Source organism: Plectropomus leopardus, chromosome 16 (assembly GCF_008729295.1).
Source record: "Plectropomus leopardus isolate mb chromosome 16, YSFRI_Pleo_2.0, whole genome shotgun sequence".
Taxonomy (NCBI): Eukaryota; Metazoa; Chordata; class Actinopteri; order Perciformes; family Serranidae; genus Plectropomus; species Plectropomus leopardus.
The window spans coordinates 12,343,073-12,366,977 of record NC_056478.1 but is presented as its reverse complement, the minus strand read 5'-3'; the positions used below and the strand labels follow the sequence as shown (position 1 = coordinate 12,366,977).

Below are 23,905 nucleotides of genomic sequence, written 5' to 3'. Positions count from 1 at the left end.
ATTTTTGTAATATTCCCTTGCTGTCCCAATGCTCCTGATGGTACTATCATGACTTTTATGGGACAGGAACTAGATATAAATAATTAAATATTTCTAAAAACCTTTTTATTGTTGTTCATTTTTAGTAATTGATGTTTTGTTTGCTGTAAAAATATTTTTTTATGACCCAATGTCCCATCTGTCCTATTGTCTTGAACACGATAGCTCAAGAAAGGCTTGAGGGATTTTTTTCTAATTTGGCACAAATGACAACTTGAAAGTCAAGGATGAACTGATTAGATTTCGGTGGTCATAGGTCAAAGTCACTATGACCTTGTCTGTGTCATTCTTGTGGACATGATATCTCAAGAATGCCTTGAGGGAGTTTTTTTTCAAATTTGGCACAATTGGCGCAGGGAACACGTCCCCATAAATATTTAGAACAACATTTATCCCCTTATAAAAACCACAAATGTATCAAAGGATTCTTATTTTGACAAAATGTTAGACAATTCTGCATAAACTGATGCAGAAAAGGCGAAAATTTGCGCAGAAAATTTCACCAGAATGTAAGAAAATTAAGTGTTTGATGGTCAAAATTTCCTGGGAGAGGACCCAGAGCTCCCCATTTTTTATGTGTCCTCCACACCTCAATGTTGAAATGAGTAAATCTTACAAGTGTCTGCTAATGCCTGCTAATTAAAGAAATGGTTGGGAGGCCTGTTTCTGTTTTGGCCACTGCATCAATGAAAACCATCTAGATGGTGAGAGAGAAGCCCGGTGAATCAAAGCGTAGATTTACTCCAGACTGAATAAAACAGAGCCAGACAGTCAGACTAGATCTTTATTCTGCATGAGAAAATGTGACCCAGCCGCTCAGTGAATAAATACAGGATACAGGCGACCCTGGAAGTGGACCTGTATCTGTGTACACTTCTGGCTGCAATGAAGCAGATTTAAGTATCAAACAAATTCAGTAAACAGACTAAAACACAGCAAAAGAAGAGAAAAGAGAAGCAAAGACTGGTGACGTGACGTTTCTCATTCACCTAAAACAAAAATCATTAACAAACAGCATTAAAGAACTTGGCAGGTTTTTATAATGTAGCACACTAACAGTTCTGCTCCTGCTGGTGAAGTTAACAGCATCAAGGGATTTTAACTGGAAACCCGTTAGTGTCTCAATGGGCCGATGCAGGGTTGACCCGCCTGCACCTGAACAGACATTATGATGAGCTAAGCAGATTTGTGCTCAAAGGATGATCTCATTAAAACTGACAGCAAACAAATGACGTCACTCTATGGATACAAGGCACTTCACGTCTGCATGGAGTGGCGGTTTTTCCCAAAAAACAAGTGTGCACAGTTTGGCTTTTATCTTGTCATCATTACAAATTGCATGAATGTTATTCAGCATAAGATTTAAAAAATATATCAATTTATGAACGCCGTGGGGGCTGCTTAGATTTATTGCCCCCACATGATCCCTGTATGGATTCTTATGGATTCTTTGTTCACTGGAGGAATGAAAGTAAAAGGAGATTTTCTTCAAGAAATTCAACATAACAGAGGTTGAGTGATTGATTTAGGCTACAAATGGTCATTTGTGGAATGAAGTATTCTTTTAAGCCCATTTTAGATATATAAATTAAGGCTCCAGAGTCACATTGTTCACTCAGATGCATAGATAGAAAGGAAGTGAAAACAGGTCTGCAGTAGCAGATTTGCATATTCTTCATTGATTCTCTACCACTGACAGACTCAATAATTATATAGTTTTTTAAAAAATCACTAATCTCAATCTCAAAATGTCTTAATGCCACACCAGTGCATATCACAGTTATAATGATACAGTAGTTTAAGGCTTTTATTTGTTGTGATTTACAGTTTATGTCAGTGATTCAAACATTGCCAAAAAAAAAAAAAAAAACTTTGATAAAACTGACTGATATTGTCTTTAAGGACTTTAAAAGATAAAACAATAAGAACAGACTGGATGTGGTATGTTTGGGACTTTACAACAGCATATCAATACCAGCTGACATTACCACCAGTGTCGTCCAGAACTAGACTAGCAGATATTTGGTTCAGCATCCTCCTTAAAGATGGTACACAGGTGAGGAGGGAGGGGCGTCGGAGGTAAAAATGGCTCCTACTTGAACCCCTCCCAAGAGCTTTCTGACACAATCCCTCTGCTCATCCTGCTGATGCCAGCCAGCTTGACTTTGGCACGTGCCGTCCACCTGACGGCAGCTGTTGAATCCTTGGAGTCCGACAGATTAGCATAGCGGGAGGAGTCCTCCTCAAAACCACGGCCTGCCCAGGAGGCCAGCTCCAGAGGGAGGCTGAAAGAGTCGGGGAAGGACACCGGTGAGTCCTGTTTCTGGCTCTTGTCCTCCGGGGCTTCGTCATTGACGGTCTCAGTTAAGTTCTCAAGGTGAGGCGGCTCCCAGCCCTCCATCTTCTCTGGTTTTTTGGTGGGTGAGATCTGCCTCATTGTCGTGGTAACGCTCTCCCAGAAACAGTGGCCCTTCTCTGGCTTTTCTTTCTTTTCCTTCTCCTTCTCATCGTCCTTAATTTTCTTGTGGGACCTTTTAATAAAAAAAAAAAAGCATAAACTTAAAACCCCAAAATCAAAGATACTTTTTTATTTTTTTTTACCGTTGGTGCTGTTTATAAATCTAGATTGTTTTGGTGAGAGTTGCTGAATGTTGAGGATATAAATCGTAGTGATGTCTGGTCCTTGTTCAGGTGCTTTTTGGGTTTCTCTATTTTTACCCTCCTTAGGTGTGCTCGACACAACAAAACTTCTAGGTACACTCGAATTGATGGTGGCCGATATACAATAGAGTGTTTGAATAAAGAAAGTATTTATTTCTGATCTGTTATTATGGACTTTTTGGTCCTATGATAGTGCACCAGCTATTTAGCCTTTTGGCAACTGCAGGACAGGGGCACGTTCACTCTCAAAACGATGCGCACCATTTTGCTGCTGTTTCCTGGTTGAACGTTGTGTTTTCTGAGAATGCTGTGAAACAGGGTGCAACAGACTTTGGGGTATGTTTTCTCCCATTTGGTGGATGTGTCAGAGGTGTACCCAGTCAACAGCGATTTTAATATAAATAAAGTTCTAGTAGCTCATTACTTATTATACATTGATGTTTTTGTTTTTACTCCACTCTTACTTTGGCAGCAGGGTGTTCAACACACCACCGTTTGTGTTTAAATAAACGTTTTGTTGTGGCTTGACACATCCCAGGTTTCACTGCAAATGTGTTGTTGTGCTGTTGTGCCATAATTTGAGACCGTGACTTTTTCTCTTCTGAACCACTCTCTTCCAAAGTAATTTCAGCTGAATGTTTCAATACTCCTGAGTTGACTGGAGGGTTATTCAGATCACCTGTTGTTGAGGGTGTGGAGACAGATTCCTGATGAAGAACAGAGAGCAGCTCGGTGTATTTCCCCTCTGGGTCTATCAGGATGTGATGACGCCCTTTCTGAGGGCTTAAGAGAGGACACTCTGGTCACTCGGCCCCTTTGAGACATCTTTGCTGTTCTGTTTGAGGGTGATTTTGTGAAAACCTAAGTGGAGAGAATATTAACCCTTTGGAACCTGTAGCAACATTACTTTTTTGTGCTGCTTTCAGATGCCTTTCACAAGTGTTTAACCTTTGACCCCAGAGCGAATTGATACAATTTCTTTCAAAAACATGGGAAAAGAGGTAATGAGCAACTCGGTAAGAAATGCTCCACAAATTGAAAGAATTTATAGATTTAAAAAAATAGATTTTTTAAAAAGCTAGGGGAAAACTATATAATGACCATAGTTGCATATTTAAAATTGTTACAAAATTATTGTAATTTTGAGTGCTTTTTCCAAGTAATTTCCTTGTTTTTTAAACTTTATTTTAACTTTTTTTTATGTTTGTTTTGATTTGTTTTACTAATTTTTTCTCACTGTCTTGTACTTTTCACAAATTTCTTGCTAATATTTGGGTAAATTCTTCTTTTGTCGATCATTGCTTTACTCCCATGTTTTTCAAAGAAATCAATCCAATTTGCTCAGATTTCAAAGGATTAAAGAACACCGCTCGGCTTGATCACCTGCAACAGGACAGTTCTGTGTTTTTCGTCTCAGAGTTTTTGCATGCTTAATGATCACCTAATACCCGCGCGCTTAATGTGGTGATTTTGTTTATTGGTTATTTCATTGAGACCCAATAAAACCCCTTTTATGGCCATTGAGCTAAATAGCACTTGACTTGTGGTGCTTTAAGTGACAAGAAAATATATTTTAAAAACTCAGCAGCAAACCACTTTTCTTTCTTCTTAATTTAGAGTCTGCTGTGTTTTTCTTCACAGCCTCACACTGAAAGACAGCAACAGTCTAAATAGCATTGTTAAAATCTGCTTTAAAATCACTGGAATGACACAGAGGGACTAAAAATATTAGTTTTTATATATATTGTTTTTGAATTGGAGGTGAACTATCCTGTTGCACAAGATTTCAGCATATTAAATAACCAGCTGACCTCTTACACCTTAATTATACATAGAACTGACTGGGTGAGGTACAGCAAACCATTACATTGGAATTCCCGGTTCTTTGTCACAGACTAATGTGACTAATTTAGGTTTTCCTTTTCACACATGTTCCGCTTCCTCAAAGGGTCCAGAAGCTAATAACTGCTGGCAAGTGAAATTGTGACTGAAGTATAAACAAATATAAGTGGCTGGACATGACTCCATTATTTCTGATCAAATTTGTAAATATTTTTACTCTACACACTTGGCTGGTAACCACCACTCAGTATATCCCACTTACACTGACATGAACCAGAACTACCTCGGTGACATACATTTATAATGCTAGTGGCGACCCCAATATTTTGAGTGCAGTCACATATAGTTGTTAAAAAGTTATCACCTCAACAATCCAATGCAGAGAAACCATCACAGAGAATGTCATTTATTTATCAAAATGGCCATATGATAAGATTTCTATAGGCAAAACTTTTCTTTAGTATTTTGGTGTTTTAAAACAAGGTCGCTGCTGTAAAGTCCCCTTGGCCAAGAAAAACACTGATAAAAACTCCTTCATTTCAACTGCCGTAAACATCTTAAATGAATATAATGATCCATACATCTACATAAACACTATGCCACCTTGCACACAGAAGTATATTGTCATTTTTATTCTGTCTCAACTTTTGTATTAGGTATTTATTCTGTTGTTGTTTTTTAAAGGAACACATGCTCTATGTTTATTGTTCGAGTTTGTTTTGCAGGGTACGTAAAGCCACGTCTAAAACAATTTTCTGTCACGACAGACGACAAAGGTTTCTGAATCTGAATCTGAAGCATGGCTTTCATTTGTATGCCTCACAGAGCTCCATTTAATGCTGAAAAACTACAATTCCCAGGGGGTGGAGCTTCAGCCAACAGGGTTGTGCACAGGTGTGCTGCATACTACCAGTGATTAGACTGAGACTGGTTACTGTTACCTGCCCGTTCATTGTTGATTGATGTACGCTCTGATGAAGGACTGACAGACTGAGAGCTCAGAAAAAAAGTGAAATACTGCATAGATGGAAGTGTGAGGAAATATTTTCTACAAGTTTGGACTTATTGATATTTCCAGCATCTTGCCAAGGCTATAAGCTGGGAAGAGTGGTCATCCTACATCACACACTTCAGCTTCAAAGTAAGTTTAATTAATCTTGTTAAAGGTGTCATATCTTCATGTTTGGCATGTAAAAACACAGCGAGTGCACAGAGTAACATGTGTGATGATAAATGATGGTGTGTGTAACCTCACCCTCTGCGGTCAGCCAGATTGACTCCGGTTAACAAGAAGTGCTCGTCATCTTTAGAGGAGAACATCTTCTTCTCCCGCCTCTCTTTCTTTGACATGATCTTCTTCACTTTGGCCTCCTGATAGAAAACAAGAGACAAGAAATGAGCATTTGGTTTTGAACTGCAGCGCTGAATTGCTTATCCCCATCTGTTGCATGTGAGCGTCTTATCTCTGATGCCCTTTTGTGAGTGATTTATAGTCTCTCCTGTGAGCGTGATTTCATAAAGTCAACAAGAATTTAGAAAAGCAGCCTCATGCTAAGATTGATGACTGTTCACTTTTTAAAAACTGTTTCAGGGCTTTATTGGCTCTGAACTAATGAGATGTGCACTCTCTGTCAAACCTAAATCATCTTCGTATCTATCATCCATATTTAAGGCCCTTTTCAAGTCAATCATCCTTAAAGGAAGATCTTGACATTTTTGCAGAGATGGATGTTAAAACTGATACTGCCTATAAATATAAAGCTACTGCCAGTAGCTGATCAGCACTTATATTCGTACAAAGACTGGAACTAGATAGGAAATTGCTGTCTAACTGTGACAAAATCAGGCTATCATCACCTTGAACTCAATAATTAACCCCTTAAAACCATATTGGTTTGATTTCTTTTAAAGACATGGGGAGAAGGCAACAAGCAACTTTATAAGACAAGGCACCAGTAATAGCAAGAAATTGGTTAAAAAAGAAAAGAAATATCAAAAACAATAGATAGAAATGAGCTTCTACCCACTTAAACACATCCGCTCTGATGGATATTTGTACCTCAAAGAATTACCTACTCCAGATTAGCCTACATTTACACAGGTTGTCGTCTATTCTAATAGATATTTGAACCTGCACAGGAGGTAGTCCATTCTGATATTTGTATCCAGAATGAGCTTCTAGCTGTTTATACACGCAGTAGTCCATTTTGATAGATATTTTCTACCTGACAGAACGACCTACTCCACTTGACAAAATGACCGACTGCACATTTAATTACATTTAGGCAGCAGTCCACTCTCAAAAGGTATTTGTTGATATATAGATGACAACTTTATGGTAAATTTATAAGACTATAAATAACTTCACCCGACAACTTTTATTGCTGTTAGATTTCAAACTTACGACCACAGCCTCAGTGGTATTGATAAATAAATACAGAGACAGAGAGAGATAGACTGTGCGGCATTGCCTTGGCATTAACACTTGGCACATTCCAGTGGAAGACCCTCCGCTCCCTCTGAAACTCCCCCGGTCTCCCCCGTCGCCTCAGAATTCCTCCCTGCCCTCGCTGCTTTCCACCGAGCACAGATACCGCCCTCCGCAGCGATTATGGAACAAACTTTTGGCTCGGTTTCGCCCCGTGCCTGGGAAGAATTCCCAATGTCAACTGTCAAGGCCATAACGTTTACTCCTACTCGTATCCGTGCCTGCCCTTGTGTTACCGTTGTCAAAACATTCTCAGCGCTCAAATTATTTGATGAATGCACCTGACCTTGGCGACCTCTTTACTGTTTCTTTTGTTTCTATGTTACCTATCAAGGAGGTCCTTAACTCAAGGCGCTGCATGCAACACAATCTCTCCTGAGGATGTGGCAGCAGCTCCAACAAACAAACAACTAGCTGCACATGAAAGCTCTCAAACCAAACAGGAACACGTACAATGAGATCTGTCACCACATCTGAGATCAAGCGTCACAGTGTCACAGTTTAGATAACATGAACTTAAGCAGAACTGTTCGTACTCAAGGCTACATAAACTCTACGTTTCATCAAATGCACACAAGAAAACTTACGATCTCTGCTCGTATTCAGAACTATGAGATGAATTTGTTATATCTCAGAAGACACGCACTGTTGCTGAAAACCAAAAAATCTAATTCTCCTCGTCTCACCTCTCATCATCATGAACGTGCCCGAACGCTGCCAGTTTCTTTGCGTTTATTATCATCAAGAAATATTTACAAAAATCTTATCTCAGCTATTTCAACACCCTGTCTCTACTCCATCTGTCTCCTTCCTCGCTCTGCTTCTTGTTTCCTGTGTGCCGTCAAGTGTAAACCATGGGTCAGATTTGCTGTAGTTTGAGCTTTGCAGAAACAGAAACCAGAGATGCCAAAACAGATTGAGTGTATCAGTGTGTATACGTGTGTGTGCATGAACTGTAAATTCCAGCAGTGTGTGTGTGCACCTACAGAGGCCCGGCCTATTCACCATTCTCTCCAGCATTAACCTCCAGGGCCTCTAGATCCAAAGCAGCTCAGGGCCCAGTAATCTGTCCGGCCAAGAAGTAGGTAAACCAAGCAGCTCACTGAGGCTCGCTGTGTGGGGGAGCTCTACCTACAGCTCCACGCCTGGCAGAACAATAGAGCTCTTATTGGACCGAATTCCTCCATCCATACCCCTGAGATGGAAGCTGGGAGATTAAAGATGCATTTGAGTTTGGAAATATTGCTAAAAAAAAGGAATAAGGTCGTTCTTTTGGATGGTATGTGAAAGTTTCAAGTGTTAGTGGTTCTGCATTTTTACATTTTAAAGCAAAGCGCACTAAACTCATTGTTGCCAGCTGTGGTAGAGAGGTCAACTTCTACTGGCCAAGTGGCTAACTTCTGGTTATTCCTCCAAGAACTTAAATTGTGATAAAAATGCTCTTAAAAGCATTTGTAATGTTAGCAGACCAAATCGATGAAATTGTGATAGTAAAACCAGTCGTTCTGCAGGGGTTGCGACACTAAAAAGAAGATTTATCCAATGATTTACGATGTCTCTTTTGCCATGTAAGTCTTTGAGGATCTTTTTGGGCTCCATTACGCGACGAGTTGTAATTCCACGTTTGCCCGTTGTGTAAAATTCTCTTCAAAGCTCGGCGCTGTTCCTGGGGGCTTGTTGGCCAATAGCTACCATGTAAAACAGAAGCACTATCCTCTTCTGTTTTGGTTAAGGGAGAGCAAGGCTTATAGGGCTCCATAATTAATTACAGTATTTCTATGGCTAATCATGATTTAATCATATTTTTAATTTCATGATCTTGCATTACATAACAGTTATGAAGTCCACATTGACGAACTAAAGCAATTCTTACCAGATTGTCTTGAGTAGGACTCAAATACAGCAAAAAACTGCAAAAGACAAGCATAAAATGGGCATGTCTGTAAAGTGGAGACTCGTGGCTACCACAGACCCCATATTCATTCAGATATCTGGAGGTCAGAGGTCAAGGGACCCTTGTGGGATGGCCATGCTGTTTTCCCATTGTCAAAATTTAGCCTGTGGAGCGTTATTTAGCCCCCTTCCTGAATTCTGGTCTTCTAGTTTCAAATGATACCAGCATCATCACTCTGGCTTTAAAACAGTCCGTTACAGCTTCTTAAAGATGGAAATGTCGGCCAGTAATTAACGTGATTACAAAAATTAACATTAACTTAATGTCATCGCGATTAACATGTTAATGTTGACAGCTGTATTCTATAGCTATTACTATGTGAAATTAATATTTAATTTAGAATTAAAAGTTTAAGCAAAAAAAAACATATCTTGTTCCACTTAAACACAATCTGTAACAAAGATTAAAAATAGCCAGTAGTGGTTTAAAAAATGTCTGTTTTTAAAGTATATCAAATTTTCATGTTTTTAGGACAATATGTATTATGTTTTTGAAAGTAGAGCTTCGTGAATTTCATGTTGGAAAATGGTTAGACAGCACTGTAGAGTGAAAACGGAATCGGCCTTTTACAGTGAACCTCATCTTCCACGGCTCCATTGTGTGTCCTAATATGAGCATAAAACGGCCGATGGTAGAAGAATTGTAGCCTTCCACGGTGTCTGAGCAGTCTGAGGCTATTTTCAGCCTTGTTTTTCTTCCACGGCGATTGTTCCCATCCAAAAGACCCAGCTCCTCGAAAGAATGTTGCGTTTCCTTCCCTTCTCCAGCCCAGCTACCCCTATACTCGCAAACAGGACAGGTCGTGAAATATGTTCTGTGAACTGAGTCACCTACAGTAGCTTTACATACAGCAGGAAGAACACCAGAGTTCAGGGACAATACACTGAGTGTTTGAGGTTTTCCACGGTCAGAGAAGTTCAGACACGACCACACCTTTTGAGTAAAGACTTGTTGTCAGTACAGATCAGCAGATGTGACATATCTCTCAGGAACAAAGACACAGCACATAATCTCTCTCTCTCTCACACACACACACACACACACACACACACAGTGTTTGGAGTGGGCAAAGCTGCAGATAAAGGTGCCTGCACACATGAAAGCCCTTTTGTCAAACCTGCATGATACAACCATTATTTATAAATTCTTAGAGATGATGACAAAGACATTTTCTCCAACAGACTCACTATGACCTTCAGCATAATTTACACTATAAAATGTTCATAATGTTATGATTGTTAACTTCATTTTTTACCTAACCTTAAAGCCATATTCATTTTAAAATTAGGCGTACTGTTTATTGAAATGGGTGGGGTGGATTTGTCGATAGCAATTTCGGTTTCTGGTTAAACAAATCAGTTCTCATCATGAAATCAATCATTATTAATAGTTCAATAGCTCCAACTCAACCAACTACAACAGTAAAATCTGGCTTTTATTTACCCTTTGAAAACTCAGCAAAATGGCTTGATCTCTTTAAAAAACATGGAAATAAGGCAAATAGCAACTTAACAAGAAATGACCCTAAAATTAGCAAGAAATTAGTAATTTTAAAAAAAAAGAAAAAAAAGGGAAATTACCTGAAAATTGGCCCACACACAAAAAAGGAAAAGAATAGATATTTTAAAAAGATGAAAAAGGCCTAGGACATTGCTAAAAATTGAATAAAATAATCAATATAAAATAGTGTATATATTCCTACTTTGACATCATTTTAAAATTATAGTAATTATAAATATAGTTTTCTGGACATTTCCTCTAGTTTTCTGATAATTTTCTTTCCCTCTTTTTTAAGCTTTTTTGTTGTCACATTTTACTAATTTGCAAGTAATTCATAGCAACTTGCTGGTTTTTTTTTCATTACAGAAAAAATGATGCCAATCCAGGTTTCAGTGGGTTAATGCATAAGTGATTATAATCTAATATAATGATATATAATAGTATAACAGTCCAAGGGAACATTTTTCTGCGCTTTTACTTAAATGAAGGATCTGAATACTTTCTCCACCACTGGTCAAAACAAATACAATACATTCTTTAAATCTTTACCCTAAACTACCCTTCAGACCACTGTTCCAGACTCTGGGTTTAAGGATAAGGATTACAGTGCAAGTGCACAGACACACACACACCCACACACCCACACACACACACACACACACACACACACACACACACACATCCTGTAACAACAACAAAGGCCGTTTACATGCCGTAACAACAAACAAGACCGTTTTCCAGTGATAAGGTTGAGGATAAAGCAGGGGATGACAGCTGAAGGCTGTACTGTTTACAGATAAACACAGCAGTCCTCTGACCCTCCTGCTTCACCTCAGCTGCACTGCGAAACACTCACGAGAAGAAACCGTCTGTGCATGTGAGAACATCGGGGGCACTGAGTTTTCAATGACATGAGACTGATTCTTTAGGGTTACAAGTGTAACGTTAAAAGTGCAACATTGTGAGCTTGTGCACGTGTGTACAGTCAATGTGCGACAAGATAAGAGCATGTTGGATAACTGCATATCTTTAGGGGGTAGCTGTGTAAGTTTGGAGTTTAAATTTGGAGGCCAGTGGTGTGTTTGTCGCTGTGTTAGGTCCCATTAGCTGTGAGGGTGTGATGTTTACCTTGGATACTGCAGTAACAGCTTCCTCCTCCTCTTCCTCTCCTTCTATGTCTTTGTCCTGTGACAGAGACACACACGAACACACACGCACCAGCAGTGAGTTAACACAAATAGCAATCCCCCAAACACAAACGCACACACACATACAACATCCAAACTTTGCAGCAGGGATGTGTGTGTGTGTGTGTGTGTGTGTGTGTGTGGAGTGTGTGCAGGCTTTTCCTGTAAAAGAGAGAGCAACCTTTTCAGGAGTGTAACATAAACACGCTGTGTTTGCAGGGCGAGATGGAGGGATGGGTGGATGGAGGACTGGAGAGGATGAGGGGAAGCCACCGAGCTGAAAGGGCAGATTTAAACAAAAGAGAGAGAAAATACATTCATGACCTATCGCCTCAACAGTACATGACACTATTTGGGTATTTAAGTGGAGCTATTTTGGTTCCATTGTGCTTCAGTCTCCGGATTTCTTTTCTCTATTTTTTCATATATCCTTTGTATAATATTTGTGCTACATTTCATAGTTTCATTGTTTTTGGAAGCACTTTGTTACTTTGTTTTTTATTTAGAGCTGTTATCTAATAAAAATAGTGTTAATGACCAATAAATACACAGAGCTGTGGACTTTTGAGTTGGACTTGGTGTTAAGTCAGAACATTAGGTTTGACTTGGACAATTGGTTTACATTGTAAACAACTGTGTACACCGTTATGATCCTGCCTCTTGAAACAATTTAACAAATTAAGCAAATTATAACTTTCAATGTTATTTACAGAATACTTTTTTATTGGGGGGGGGGGGTGAAATGAGTAGCTTGGTAAAAAAGGTCCTGCAAATTACAAAACAAAAATGCAAAAGGTGACAAAAAATGGCCTGAAAAGTATTTAATGCCCCCGCATTTACTAATCGGGAGTCACGTTTTTTACATTTTAATGCCCCCCAATAGTTACAGCACCCCCCCCCTAAGTTTTCATACAGCAAACAAACATGTAATACGCTCACATTTCACACATACTAGATAACTTTAACCTAAACAAATAATTCTAGTTTATTTAATCTACCATCTTTGCCTTCTTAGACCTTGACCATGACTTGTGCCTTTTTTTTTTTTCTCACCTCACGGCATGACACCCCATATTATCCATTAGCTGAGCCCCCCACCACTATTAACCCACCCCGTGGCGCCACCAAGTTGTGACTTATAGGCACAACCCCCCTACCCCCTAGGGAGAGGATGCCCCTAGTTTCTTTCACCTATCCCAAGAGAAAGAGAGAGAAACTGATGAGGAGCCCACAACTCACTGTGGACATTCTGAGAAAGTCAGCTTGGAACACCCCGCCCCCAAGCTGTGCCCACCCCCAAACCACCCACTCTGCTCACACACCCCCCCCTCACCGTCATACTGACCCCCCACGCTACCCCCCTTATGGATTGACCACCCCCCGCTTATACACCTGAGAACTCCACCCTGGAGATGTCATTCGGTTTAGATCCACCAGAGAGACCCACAAACCCCCCCCGACAACTGCATATCTTTACTGGAACGTGCACGCACCTCCTGAACGGTACAAGTACTAGACCCCCAACCTCTCGAGTACCTTTCACATCCTCAGCACAATCCCCCGGCCTCGCTCCAAAGACATTCCATCACCCTAACAAACCACCCCCACGTACAGTGTTCTTAGTACCAAGTGTGTAAATTGACACAGTGAGGGGGCAGGAGTAACACGTTCATAAAAGTCACATCAGACACAGATCCCCAGAAGGAGCCGAGATTTTATTAGGACCCCCACCAGTGGAGCCTCGCAACCCCCCCCCCGAAAACTAAAGTCTGTGTCACGCTGAACTTAAAATGACCACAACTCACCCCCAAGTTTTTACATACTGATCGCTGACTACTGTTGGAGCGTGAAAGCATTAACAACTGAGAACTGAGGGAGAGAGTGATGGGAGGAGAGAGGGAGAGAGAGAAAAAAGAGAGAGAAGAGTTTCTGAGGAAAGAAACGCTCCTAACAACAAAAAGCAAGCGTCCTGCTTTCACACCTCAGGCCATTTTTTCTCTGTCTGCCAGTCTCTCCCTCTTTGACTGAGTCTGTGTGCAAGTGTGTAAATTTCACCACAGTGTTGTCTTTAAAAAAGCCAGATTACTAGGCAATAAAGACGCACTGTGAATTTCAACACCAAAGTACAAACAGTAGTTTCCAACAGCTACTGCACACCAACAACACTCCACACTCTCCAAGTTCAGGGACTTTTTTTTGGGCCACAAAACTTGGCCTCAACATTTTGACAAATATGCTTTTTTCGCTTTCTTGCCAAAAATTAGATGTGAAGATTTATACAAAGCTACAGGGGGAGGAGATGGTTAGCTTATTTTAGCATGAAGACTGTAATGTTTAATTTCATATATTTTTTGTGTTCTGTAACAAGTGAAGCCAGATATTTAAAACAATCAGTGTATGGCTGCTTTTTCTACTTGCCTGCAGTGGTGGATTTGCAGCTTATCTGCCATTGGTTAGTGGACAGTACTTTTCGCCAAGTGTGAGAAATCATTGTTGTCGGAAGTAGCCAGATTCAGAGGCTGATGTAAACTGCTTGTTATTATGGCTTGAATAGATAAAAATACATGAAAAGGTGGCTGAGTGGCATCTCTAAAGCTCAGTAATTAACACCCTAGATCATATTTATGTTTTAAAACAAAAAATGTAGTTTTACATGAGAGGCAGTGATTTCCTGGAATCTTGGACAGCAACCTAATCTCCATGTCTGTCCGTCCTAGAAGAGGGATCCCTCCTCCGTTGCTCATCCAGAGGTTTCTTCCAGTTAGTCCCCATAACAGAGTTTTTTTGGGGAGTTTTTCCTTAGTTGCTATGCTATGGGTCTAATGACAGAGGGATGTTATATGCTGTAAGGCCCTCTAAGGTAAATTGTGATTTGATTATATATAAAAGATGCGAATTTTATAAAAATGTTGGCATTGTACGTTTTAGCAAACCACTAATATGTAACATTTGTATGTTATGTAGTGGATATGTTGAAACTTTTACATTTATTTATGTTATACTAAAGCACAAAAAACACTCATTTATACACTTGTTTGGGGTTTGTATATTTGTAATGTATTCATGTTTTAAGTTTTGGGGCTAAGCTATGCTAGACATCTCTTTTGGCCACAATTCCTTTATTCAGGACTTTTTGCATATCCCTCTTTTTACACACACATTCATGCTGGACCCTGAATGGGAGTTTGGTGCCTACTTATGGGCACCTCAACAGTGCCCAGAAGGCACACTGGCACCTCTCCAGTCCACAGTCCGTATTTGGTCTGTACTTTGGCTAAAAACCCACAGACTGAGCTACCCCAAAGTCTATATCAAGACAGGGGTTCAAATCCACGCAGACATTTGTCCACTGGATAATATGTCCAACGCCTCAACCACTTGGCCATCCTGGTGTATAGCTGCAAGAAGTGTCATCGTATTTTGTGATGAACTACTGCTTTAAATGTATAACGGCTTTAGACGAGCCCTACTTTTTTCACGTAATGATGATTTGGTTTCAACTTGTAAGATAAACCTCACAAACGTTTGATTTCCACTATTTTAACCCCAACCCCTTCAAGAAGTGATCCACTCAGCTTTACCTTTCTTCTCTTCCCCTCTAACGATTTAGATGTGAGGCCGTCTGAAGTCTCTGCTCAGACCTGATCTGTCCTCTCATGATCCCGCTTCATAAAGAGGGTGGAATTAAAGCGGTGTTATTGAAGTATTCAGGTGTGTTAGTGCTTTAAGCCATAGGCAAACAGGCACACGCACCTCCTGCAAGCTCACAGCTGCCTCTCACAGCCTGTTGAACTTCAATAGAGAAATGAGCGGTGAGAAAGCAAGCAGCGGCACAGGGCCTGCACTGTTGTCTCCCTCGAGCACTCTGGAGGGAGAGCAGATATTAATTTCCCCCTTTATGCTTTTCTCTTTTTCCACTGTGGATGTATTATCCTTTTATATTAGTCTGTCTGTCTGTTTGGCTAACGCTACAGTTTGAAGTCATTTGACTGGAACCGCATGGGAATCATCTGTTCTGCCGTGAAAACAACTGAGAACAAACTAGTACAAAAGAAAGAGACCTACTGTAGCCTGTTATGAGTAAACATAACATTTCAATCAAGTGAGAAAATAGTCCTTTGAGTCAGACAAGCTAAATGGCAGACTTGTGGGTCACTGGTTTCATCCCCTTACAACCAGGATAAATGCTTGTGGTGACCTTGAGCAAGGCTCCTGATCCTGTGTCCGGGTGTGACTGTGTATGAAAGTCACAGAAACCTCTCTGGGTGAATTAAGGTTATTTAAAAAAGTAGACCTTGTAATTTTTTTTTATTGCACTAAAAAGTCAGGTGTTTCTATTATTCTGTCCACCTTTTGCTCGTATGGACATGTGCATACGGATTACGTGCTTTGGTCTCAAATAGTTAAATTGTTTTGTATTAGCTGCTGTTTTCATGGTCTATATTTGTATTATTATCAGCTTCTTAGTCATCTAAGCTCTTTGGAAATGTGCTTTGAAATGTGCTAACCTGCAAGAAAGTAACCTAGACATAAATTAAATGAATTAATTGAACACCAGTCTACTGGGTCAAAGTGCAATGTTTGTTGGACCCACCCACCCTGAGAGGACTTTCACACTTTAAACCTGAGAAAATTGCCTTTTTCTTTTAGAACATAGAGATAAGGCAGTGAGCAACTTAACAAGAAATGATCCAAAAATCTGCAACAAAAAAAAAAAAGCAAAAAGTTCCAAGAAATGTACCTGAAATAGAAAAAAAGGAAACTCAAAAAAAAAAACAAAAACAGGAAATAACCTGAAAAAGTGCCAGAATAAAAAAACAAAACAATATATATATATATATATATATATATATATATATATATATATATATATATAACCTAACAATAAGCAACCTTTTAATTATGATAATTACATAGTTTTTTAATATATATTTCCCTTGTCATGATTTAGCCTCTCTATCTTTCTCTTTTTTAGCTAAGGCTATTTTCTTGTCACTTTTTATAATTTTTTTGTAAGTTGCTGACTGCCTTTTTTCCCTGTGTTCAAAGGCTTGTTAAAGGCGTCCAAATGCAGCACAAAAAAACTGGTGACGATCCAGGTTTTAAAGGGTTAAACTAGGCCTGTTGCTCTGAGCATGACGCGGATGGGTTTATATTAGAGTTTGTGGAAAGTCTGGCGCATCTCAAACAGATGCTAAAGGGCGCCTCTGGCGTCATTACAGTGTTGCCAGAGATACTGCCTAAGCAGCGTTTTTGACGCCATGGGAGTGACACCACACTGGCTGTATATATGTGATGTATTTTTCTGAAAAACTGCCCATGGAGCTCTTAACTTATTCCCAAAGCAAAAATTTAAGTATTTCATTCTCTGTTTTATTGTCACATATATATTATATCTGAGCCTGTTTCAATCAGATAATGATGACTAGTTAGTTTTATTACTGTAAATACTGTCACGTAAAACCAGTCTTTTTTTTTCATTATGTACACCTGTCTCAGTCTTCTAATCCATTGTTCCACAGTTGGTGGTTTATTCTGCAACCAGGAAACAATTTCTATTTTTTTATTTTTTTATAAGTAACTATTTGAATAGCTTTAGTCATTCTTCAAACAAAAATAACAGAAGCATCCTGGTTCCTGCATCTCAGATACTACGATTTGCTTCTTTTATTTGTGTTCAAACACCCTATGTATGGATTTGGGTTTTGAACTGTTGGTTAGACAAAGCAAACCACATGAATATGTCAACTTCAATTTGGGGAAATTGTGAACATGTGTACTATTTTCTGACATATTAAAGACATGGTTGGATTACGGGGCAGGCCTACAGCAGCCAGGGCTGAGGGGGCCCTATAAGCCAGAGCCTCTGCGTGAAGTTGCTGTTATTAACTTTCCATTTCTCGCTGGGTTCAATCACTCTTGTCAGTAACAGAACCCCAAAAGAAATGAAAACTGAAGGATAGTCTCAACATTCAGTTTGAAAATGTCACAAGAAAGAAACCACCATGATACATTTTAAGTGAGTATTTATGTCCTCAGTTTATTTAGAGGGGATGAGCACTCACACAAATGAGATGCAGGTGAATGTAGTTATTGTGTTGCCAAGTTAGGGCCCCGAAAACCCAACAAACACAATCTGTCATCAGTGAGCATCACTCTAGTTTTTGCAATGTGTCCTGCACCGTTGGCACACCTTTTTGGCTTTTTTTCTGTCCAATTCAGCATGTTGAATTGGCATCATACAGCTGAGCCTGTCAGTGAATTAAATCACTCTGATTGGAAGTTCAGCTCAGTTCCCAAGAAGAGAAACGTAAGCGAAGAAAGCAAACAAACAGCTAAAGTCAAGAGGGAGTGAGGTTGAAACAAACTTTGTTATTTAGGATAAGATATGTTTTTATTCATTGAGCACTTCAGCAGAAATGGTTCTTGGTTCTTGATTCTTCTGTAGCGCTCGGTAAATATCATTTATTCTTTCAACATCCAGTTGTGTTGTTATGTGCTAACACGCTAACAAGTGTCTTGAATTCATCCTGTCAATCATCTGGTTTCCCCTTTTGAATGATGAGTACAGATCACTTGCTAGTATGGAGTTATTTCTTCTAACGCAGGCGCAAAATGTACATGTTAGTCAGCTGTTGTGCAGCTTTTTGCCCAAGAAACAGATAACGTGAGGTGACGCAGCAGTTCATCGCCACTAGTTCTTTGAGTTTGGTTTGGTGTGTCAGGGCCTTTGGTGTGCCTATCCTCTGGGGGATTCTAAGTCTGTGGTTATAGACCAAATTTCGCCTTAAATTTCCTTTTTAGCAAAGTTAACTTAACATTTTTCTAACTCAGTCTGACAGTCTGATTATCTTTGGTGACTCTAAGAGAATTTTTTAAAAAGGCAAAAATATCTATCCAATGTGGTGGTGATGTAAAAATGCTGCAGATAATCAGTCTTTTGCTTGCTCTGCTTCACTTTGTCTGGCTGAGGTCAAACAGTGTTTTGGATAAGGGGAAGGAAAAGCCTGCGAGTCCAGACTCTGTTATCTTTACCCGTGCTCCATCCTGTATCACTGCTGCGCTTGATCTGCCTCTTCACTGTGTTGACGACATTTTATGATCCGACCCCTGACCCCTGCATGTACTTAATCGTCATGGCGACTCAGGGAGACCTCCCTGATGACTTTCCCAGGAATTCTGGGGAGAAGTTGCTGCTCTGATCTCAGATCAAATGGCCAATAAAATGCAGTCAAGGGTCGCAGATCTCGACATCATCACAACAACAGATGAAGAATGTTGGGAAGTGGTGTTTAAATATATTCTCTTACTTTCTGCATTAAACATTGATTTATTACACAGCTTAAAGCAGTTCTTATCACAGATACAGTAAGCTGAGCAGATACCACAAGAATGACAATAGCACATTATTTAGTTGCCATCATGATTCTTGCCTATGGAGAAAAAAAAAACTGCGTGACTTTTAACTGTGTGTCTATCAGATATTTTGGGATAAATTATAAATGAACCAAACTATTATGTGACATTTTATCGGAATTTTAGGATTTAACTTGAAGTCAACACCTGACTTGGAGCTGAATCTGGGCTCCACATGTTAAAAACACATACTGGAGAGGATTTTACTGCAAGTGGCTCAAGAAATAAACATGTCAGCTTGCTATTCCGTGTGAGACGGGACTGCTGGATGCCTTTCCTTGTGTGCTTTTGAGTGTGTGTGTGTGTGTGTGTGTGCACGTCTTTATCATCCCCTATGCCCCCCAACACCTTGACAGAGCCCAGCTGCTTGCAACTGCTGATACAGAGGCCTCACACACTGTTCACCTGAGAAATGTGAATATGTACAATCATAACATGACTCTTTTATATATATATATATATATATATATATATATATATATATATATATATATAAATATATAATATATATATATATATATATATATATATACACACACACACACACACACATATATATATGATATATATATATATAAAATAAGTTGATGATAATGTGTATAATAACAATCTGAGGACTCTTAAATCATTTTCAGTTTCTCAGTTTTTCTTTACCTTAGTCTTCCTCCTTTCTTCCTCCCTACAACTGTATTTTAAATGTGATTCATTTAACAAAAAAAAAGACACAAAACACACAATCTTGTTGTTATTATTATCATTATTATTTTTCAATAATAATATAATATCATTATTGTGAACCTTTTTGCCCACAAAAGTCTAATCATGTATTGAAAATCTGATATTGTGCCAGCCCTAGTGTATTAGGTAGTAGGGTTTTAGGAGGAAGCGGGTATACTGTGATTGGCCTCCACTATACCATTGTCTATATGTTTTCTCTTTTTCCAATTACAAGTGCAGTCTGTAAATCCAAACTCTGATCTTAAAGCTTCAGATCCAAAGTTGACACTCAATTAAGTCTGATTTAAATTCTCTATATAGAGATATAACAATGTTATTCGCATTTAGTATAGATGGATTTTATGTTCTCTCTCTTATAATTTAGGATTTTTATTCTTTCACTATTGCATCACTATATTCCTGTATTATATAAGTAGTAGCTTTCCATTTAAATAGCACATTAAGGTTATATATATATAATTTACAGTTCTGCACCCTCCATGTACAATATATAAGGATTGGTTTGGTTCATTCTGCAGAGACATGACTCCTCTTTGACCTCCCAGCATGTTCTGTTACTCTCCTCCACAGCTGACTTGACAGGAGTTAGAGCACTTGTCCTCCTTCTCCTCGTCTGCTCTGCATTTTATTAACAGAGGACAACAATGGATTTAAGCCTTAAGCAGCCTTTTTTTAAAAATGTATTTTAATCCTGAAAATTAAAAAAAATCTTTATGGAGCCTGTCATTAAGATCAGTCTGTTGTGTATGTTTTAAATCTTGTCAAATAAATACAACATTGAGGTATTTCTATACATTTGTTTAAAATTTTGCAGCTTCAGTAGAAAAAAAGATCCAAACAGCATGAGAATATTTTTTTTTAAATGTAGTTAAAACCCCCTTTTATGATAATTCTAATTATTTAGTCTATGTCTAGTTTTTAATTGATTTATTATTAATTTACTTAATAATAATCTGTATTTTGGGCCATATCCATCTCAACAAATAATATGAACCCTTTAAATACATTTGGTAGCCTAAATAAAAAAAAAGTCGTACAATGTTATTGTCTCAGTTTGAGCCCCGTTTTGATATATTGACCATAGTCTCTAGAAAAAAATATAAAAACTGCCGAAACAAGTGGCCTGAACAAGTGTAACAATGAGGCTACACTCTAGTAGAGTAACCTATTATCATTTCGCCATATAACACCCTGTTGTTTCAGGAAAGAAATCTCACTGACTGTCCTTATTGGCGGTTTATTGTTTGAGTTTCCATCTCATTACCTTATAGGAGTGATGATAGTGCCAGGACATGTCGTCTTCCTCTGACGCATAATCCACCAGCACTTTACTCTTGCTTTTCTTGAACATATCTCCACTTGAAACAAGCCGTCTTGATCGTCTTTTTAAAAGTTGCCTTCTCTGGCCAAAAATCTAAAGTTCACCCTAAAAACTTTACTCCCGTTTTGTCCGTTTTTCCGAGGAGATCGCAGCGACGCACCACTGCTCCGCTCTTCAGGTTATTTCTCCTGCAGCAAATCCTGGAGGTTTTCTCTGAAAACAGCTTATTCATTCATAGAAGTGCCAGGAGCTGCAAGGATCGAGCTGTTTTTTTAATGACGCCTACTATTTCGTAAGAGTTTGGCGTGTGTTTGGTGCGTTTTTACGCAGGCTCGACCACCTGGACCTCAAAGCGTCGCTCCTCCCATCGGCTCCCCCTCTGCTCCGGCTCCTTGATGTTGCCATGGTAGATGGAGGAAGGGGTCATACCTCTCATCTCTAGCCAATACAAGCATTGAGCCGCGCATTCATGCAAAAATAATGTAACTTTTTCATATTCTGAATAACTATAAGGCTGAGGAAAAAAACACGGAAACGGATATTTTGAAGCTTTCCCCAGAGAGTCATGTTTTATATAAATAGATACATTTGTTTTTTGTTTGAATTATACAGGCCTACCTTATCTTTCCTTTGTGGAAGAAACACTATATTCAAGTACAAGTAGCGATAAAACATGGTAAAATACTCATTTTAAGATTCTTATATAGTAGAAAATATCAGTAATAAAATAACAATAGTAATAATACTAACTGTAACAAATTTTCATGTAAAATTAAGGTAAGTACTTGCAGCTGTAGTTGCCAGTGTCCTGCCTTTACTTTACACTGTAACTACCGTAAATTACATCAACAGTATATTACCATTAAAGTTATTTCAGTAGTTTCTGCAGTAGAATTTGTGGTGTACAGTGTAATTTTGGCTCCAAAAAGCATCCACATTTACAGTGTTTTACTATATTTTGGAAAAAAAAAAAACAACTTAACAAATCTTTCAAATTCGGCTGTATTTTCACAGCAGTAATTTTGGCTCCAAAGAGCATCAAAATATAAAGTGCTTTACTGTATTTTTTTTGGAAAAATCTACAATACTGCTGGAATTTGGCTGTATTTTTACAGCAGTTTGTAACAGTTTAGATCTCTGCTGAGTGACACATAGTTGCCATCTTCCAGTTATTTTACAGTGTCAAGACCATAAATGACCTCAACAGTATTAAATTTATGACAGTATTCTACAGTACACTATGGAGTTTGCAGTGTAATTTGGCTCCAAAAACAATCACAATTTACAGTGTTTTTACTGTGTTTTGAAAAAAACTGTAGATTACTGTTAGAATTTGGCCAGATATTTACAGAAATTTGTTACAGTATAGGCATAGGCTACTTCAAATGCATCAAGATGTCGCCTGACAGTGTTATGGTATATTGGAAGAAAAGGCAGTTTTATTCATACTTACATACACCGAGGTGGGTTCAAGGTGGGGTACAAAGAAGTTAAAACAACACAATACCAAACAATAACAGTTCAGTTTAAAGTTAAAACAACACAATTTGAAATTAAATGTAGTGTCAGATTTAGTGGCATCTAGTGATGAGGACTGCATATTATAACAAGATTAAACTTCTTCCAGTTAGAATTCCTTCAGTTTATTTCCAGTAAATGTTACAAAGGTTGTATCTGCTGCATTTTAGGAATCCTGGAAACATCAAGAGGAAGTTTTGTATTCACAAATACAGAAACAGGCACCACATAAAGAAAAGAAACAGGCAAACTGTCTCTAGATCTTTATTTTTATTTAGCCATTACAGTAAAACAATGTGTGGAAGTATTAAGATAAGTTATTTTGGTCAAAGGTCTCTTCTCTTCACAGTTATCTGTCAAATCCTATGAGCTTGCAGGGACCAAATCAATTCTTCACCTCCCCTCGGAGTCCTTAACATGAAAACAAATGGTTTGTTGGCTTTTATCTTGACTTTTTTAAATGGCTGATCTCATATTTACTGTCGACAAAGATTGTTTGTTGGGTAAAATAAAATCCACGGCTCTGTATGTCTGTGGGTTACACATCTCCTCCTGCCTGGAGAATGAGTAGAAATGTGTGTTACACTAATACAAGACAGGACTTTGTCTTTTTTTTCTTTACAGTTAGTGATTATGTGTTTCACTGAAAATGAAATCCCCGTACCCCCCCCCCCCCCCCGTAAGACCTCTGACGCCAAGGGAAACAAATGACACATTATGCTGGTGGGCTGACCTCTTAAAATAGCCACAGTTTAGCTCCGGTTAAGACCACTCACCTGATTCAAAGGTTCTTAAATTCCCATTTCAATGTCCACATTATACAGTGAAGTCAGCGGGGAATGTGAGTGTTAGATGGAAAAACCAAAAGACACTCACAGACTCTGTTTTTGAGGTTTTCACATCTTTCTACCCATAAAAAGTTTAGTGTTTTTAGTCACACAAGGTGTTTTGTAATGTTGCACTCAGTGTGTGATCAAATTCTTCACAGCACTCGACTGTAAAAGCACTGTTTCAGTCTGTCATGTTACTTTCTGTGTCTTTGTGCAAATAAGGTCCTTGTGTTCATAATTAATAGTTTCTATATAGTTTTGTGTCAGCTCTTCATTATCACCAGCTGACATAAGCCATGACTGGCTGTTGGGACATGTCCGTCACCTGTCAACAGGCAGGTCAGAGACCTTTGACCCCTGAGGTCATCAGTGGGTCAACTGTTCATTTGAGACCCTTTCTGGGATGAGTAT

General features: G+C 38.8%; 1 protein-coding gene across 2 annotated transcripts; it reads right to left on the bottom strand.

Annotated features, from left to right (window-relative positions):
- Positions 1–809: 809 nt before the first annotated feature.
- On the bottom strand, positions 810–21,454 carry si:ch211-225h24.2. Of its 2 annotated transcripts, XM_042502954.1 has the most exons (4): positions 21,090–21,454; positions 11,613–11,669; positions 5,798–5,913; positions 810–2,570 (listed from the first exon to the last, which is right to left on the bottom strand). In XM_042502954.1, exons 1-4 carry the CDS (start codon positions 21,174–21,176, stop codon positions 2,132–2,134), a joined length of 699 nt encoding a protein of 232 aa, XP_042358888.1. In that variant the 5' UTR covers positions 21,177–21,454; the 3' UTR covers positions 810–2,131. The 2 variants fall into 2 exon arrangements, with proteins under 2 accessions (XP_042358888.1, XP_042358889.1); XM_042502955.1 differs by lacking the exon at positions 11,613–11,669.
- Positions 21,455–23,905: the final 2,451 nt, after the last annotated feature.

Excerpts from the sequence above, each read along its gene's own strand:
- si:ch211-225h24.2 (XM_042502954.1), bottom strand. The coding sequence starts at position 21,176 with ATGTTCAAGAAAAGCAAGAGTAAAGTGCTGGTGGATTATGCGTCAGAG. Across the intron at positions 11,670-21,089 it reads ACTATCATCACTCCTATAAG|GACAAAGACATAGAAGGAGA; the intron begins GTAATGAGATGG and ends TCTCTGTCACAG. Across the intron at positions 2,571-5,797 it reads AATCTGGCTGACCGCAGAGG|GTCCCACAAGAAAATTAAGG; the intron begins GTGAGGTTACAC and ends TTTTATTAAAAG.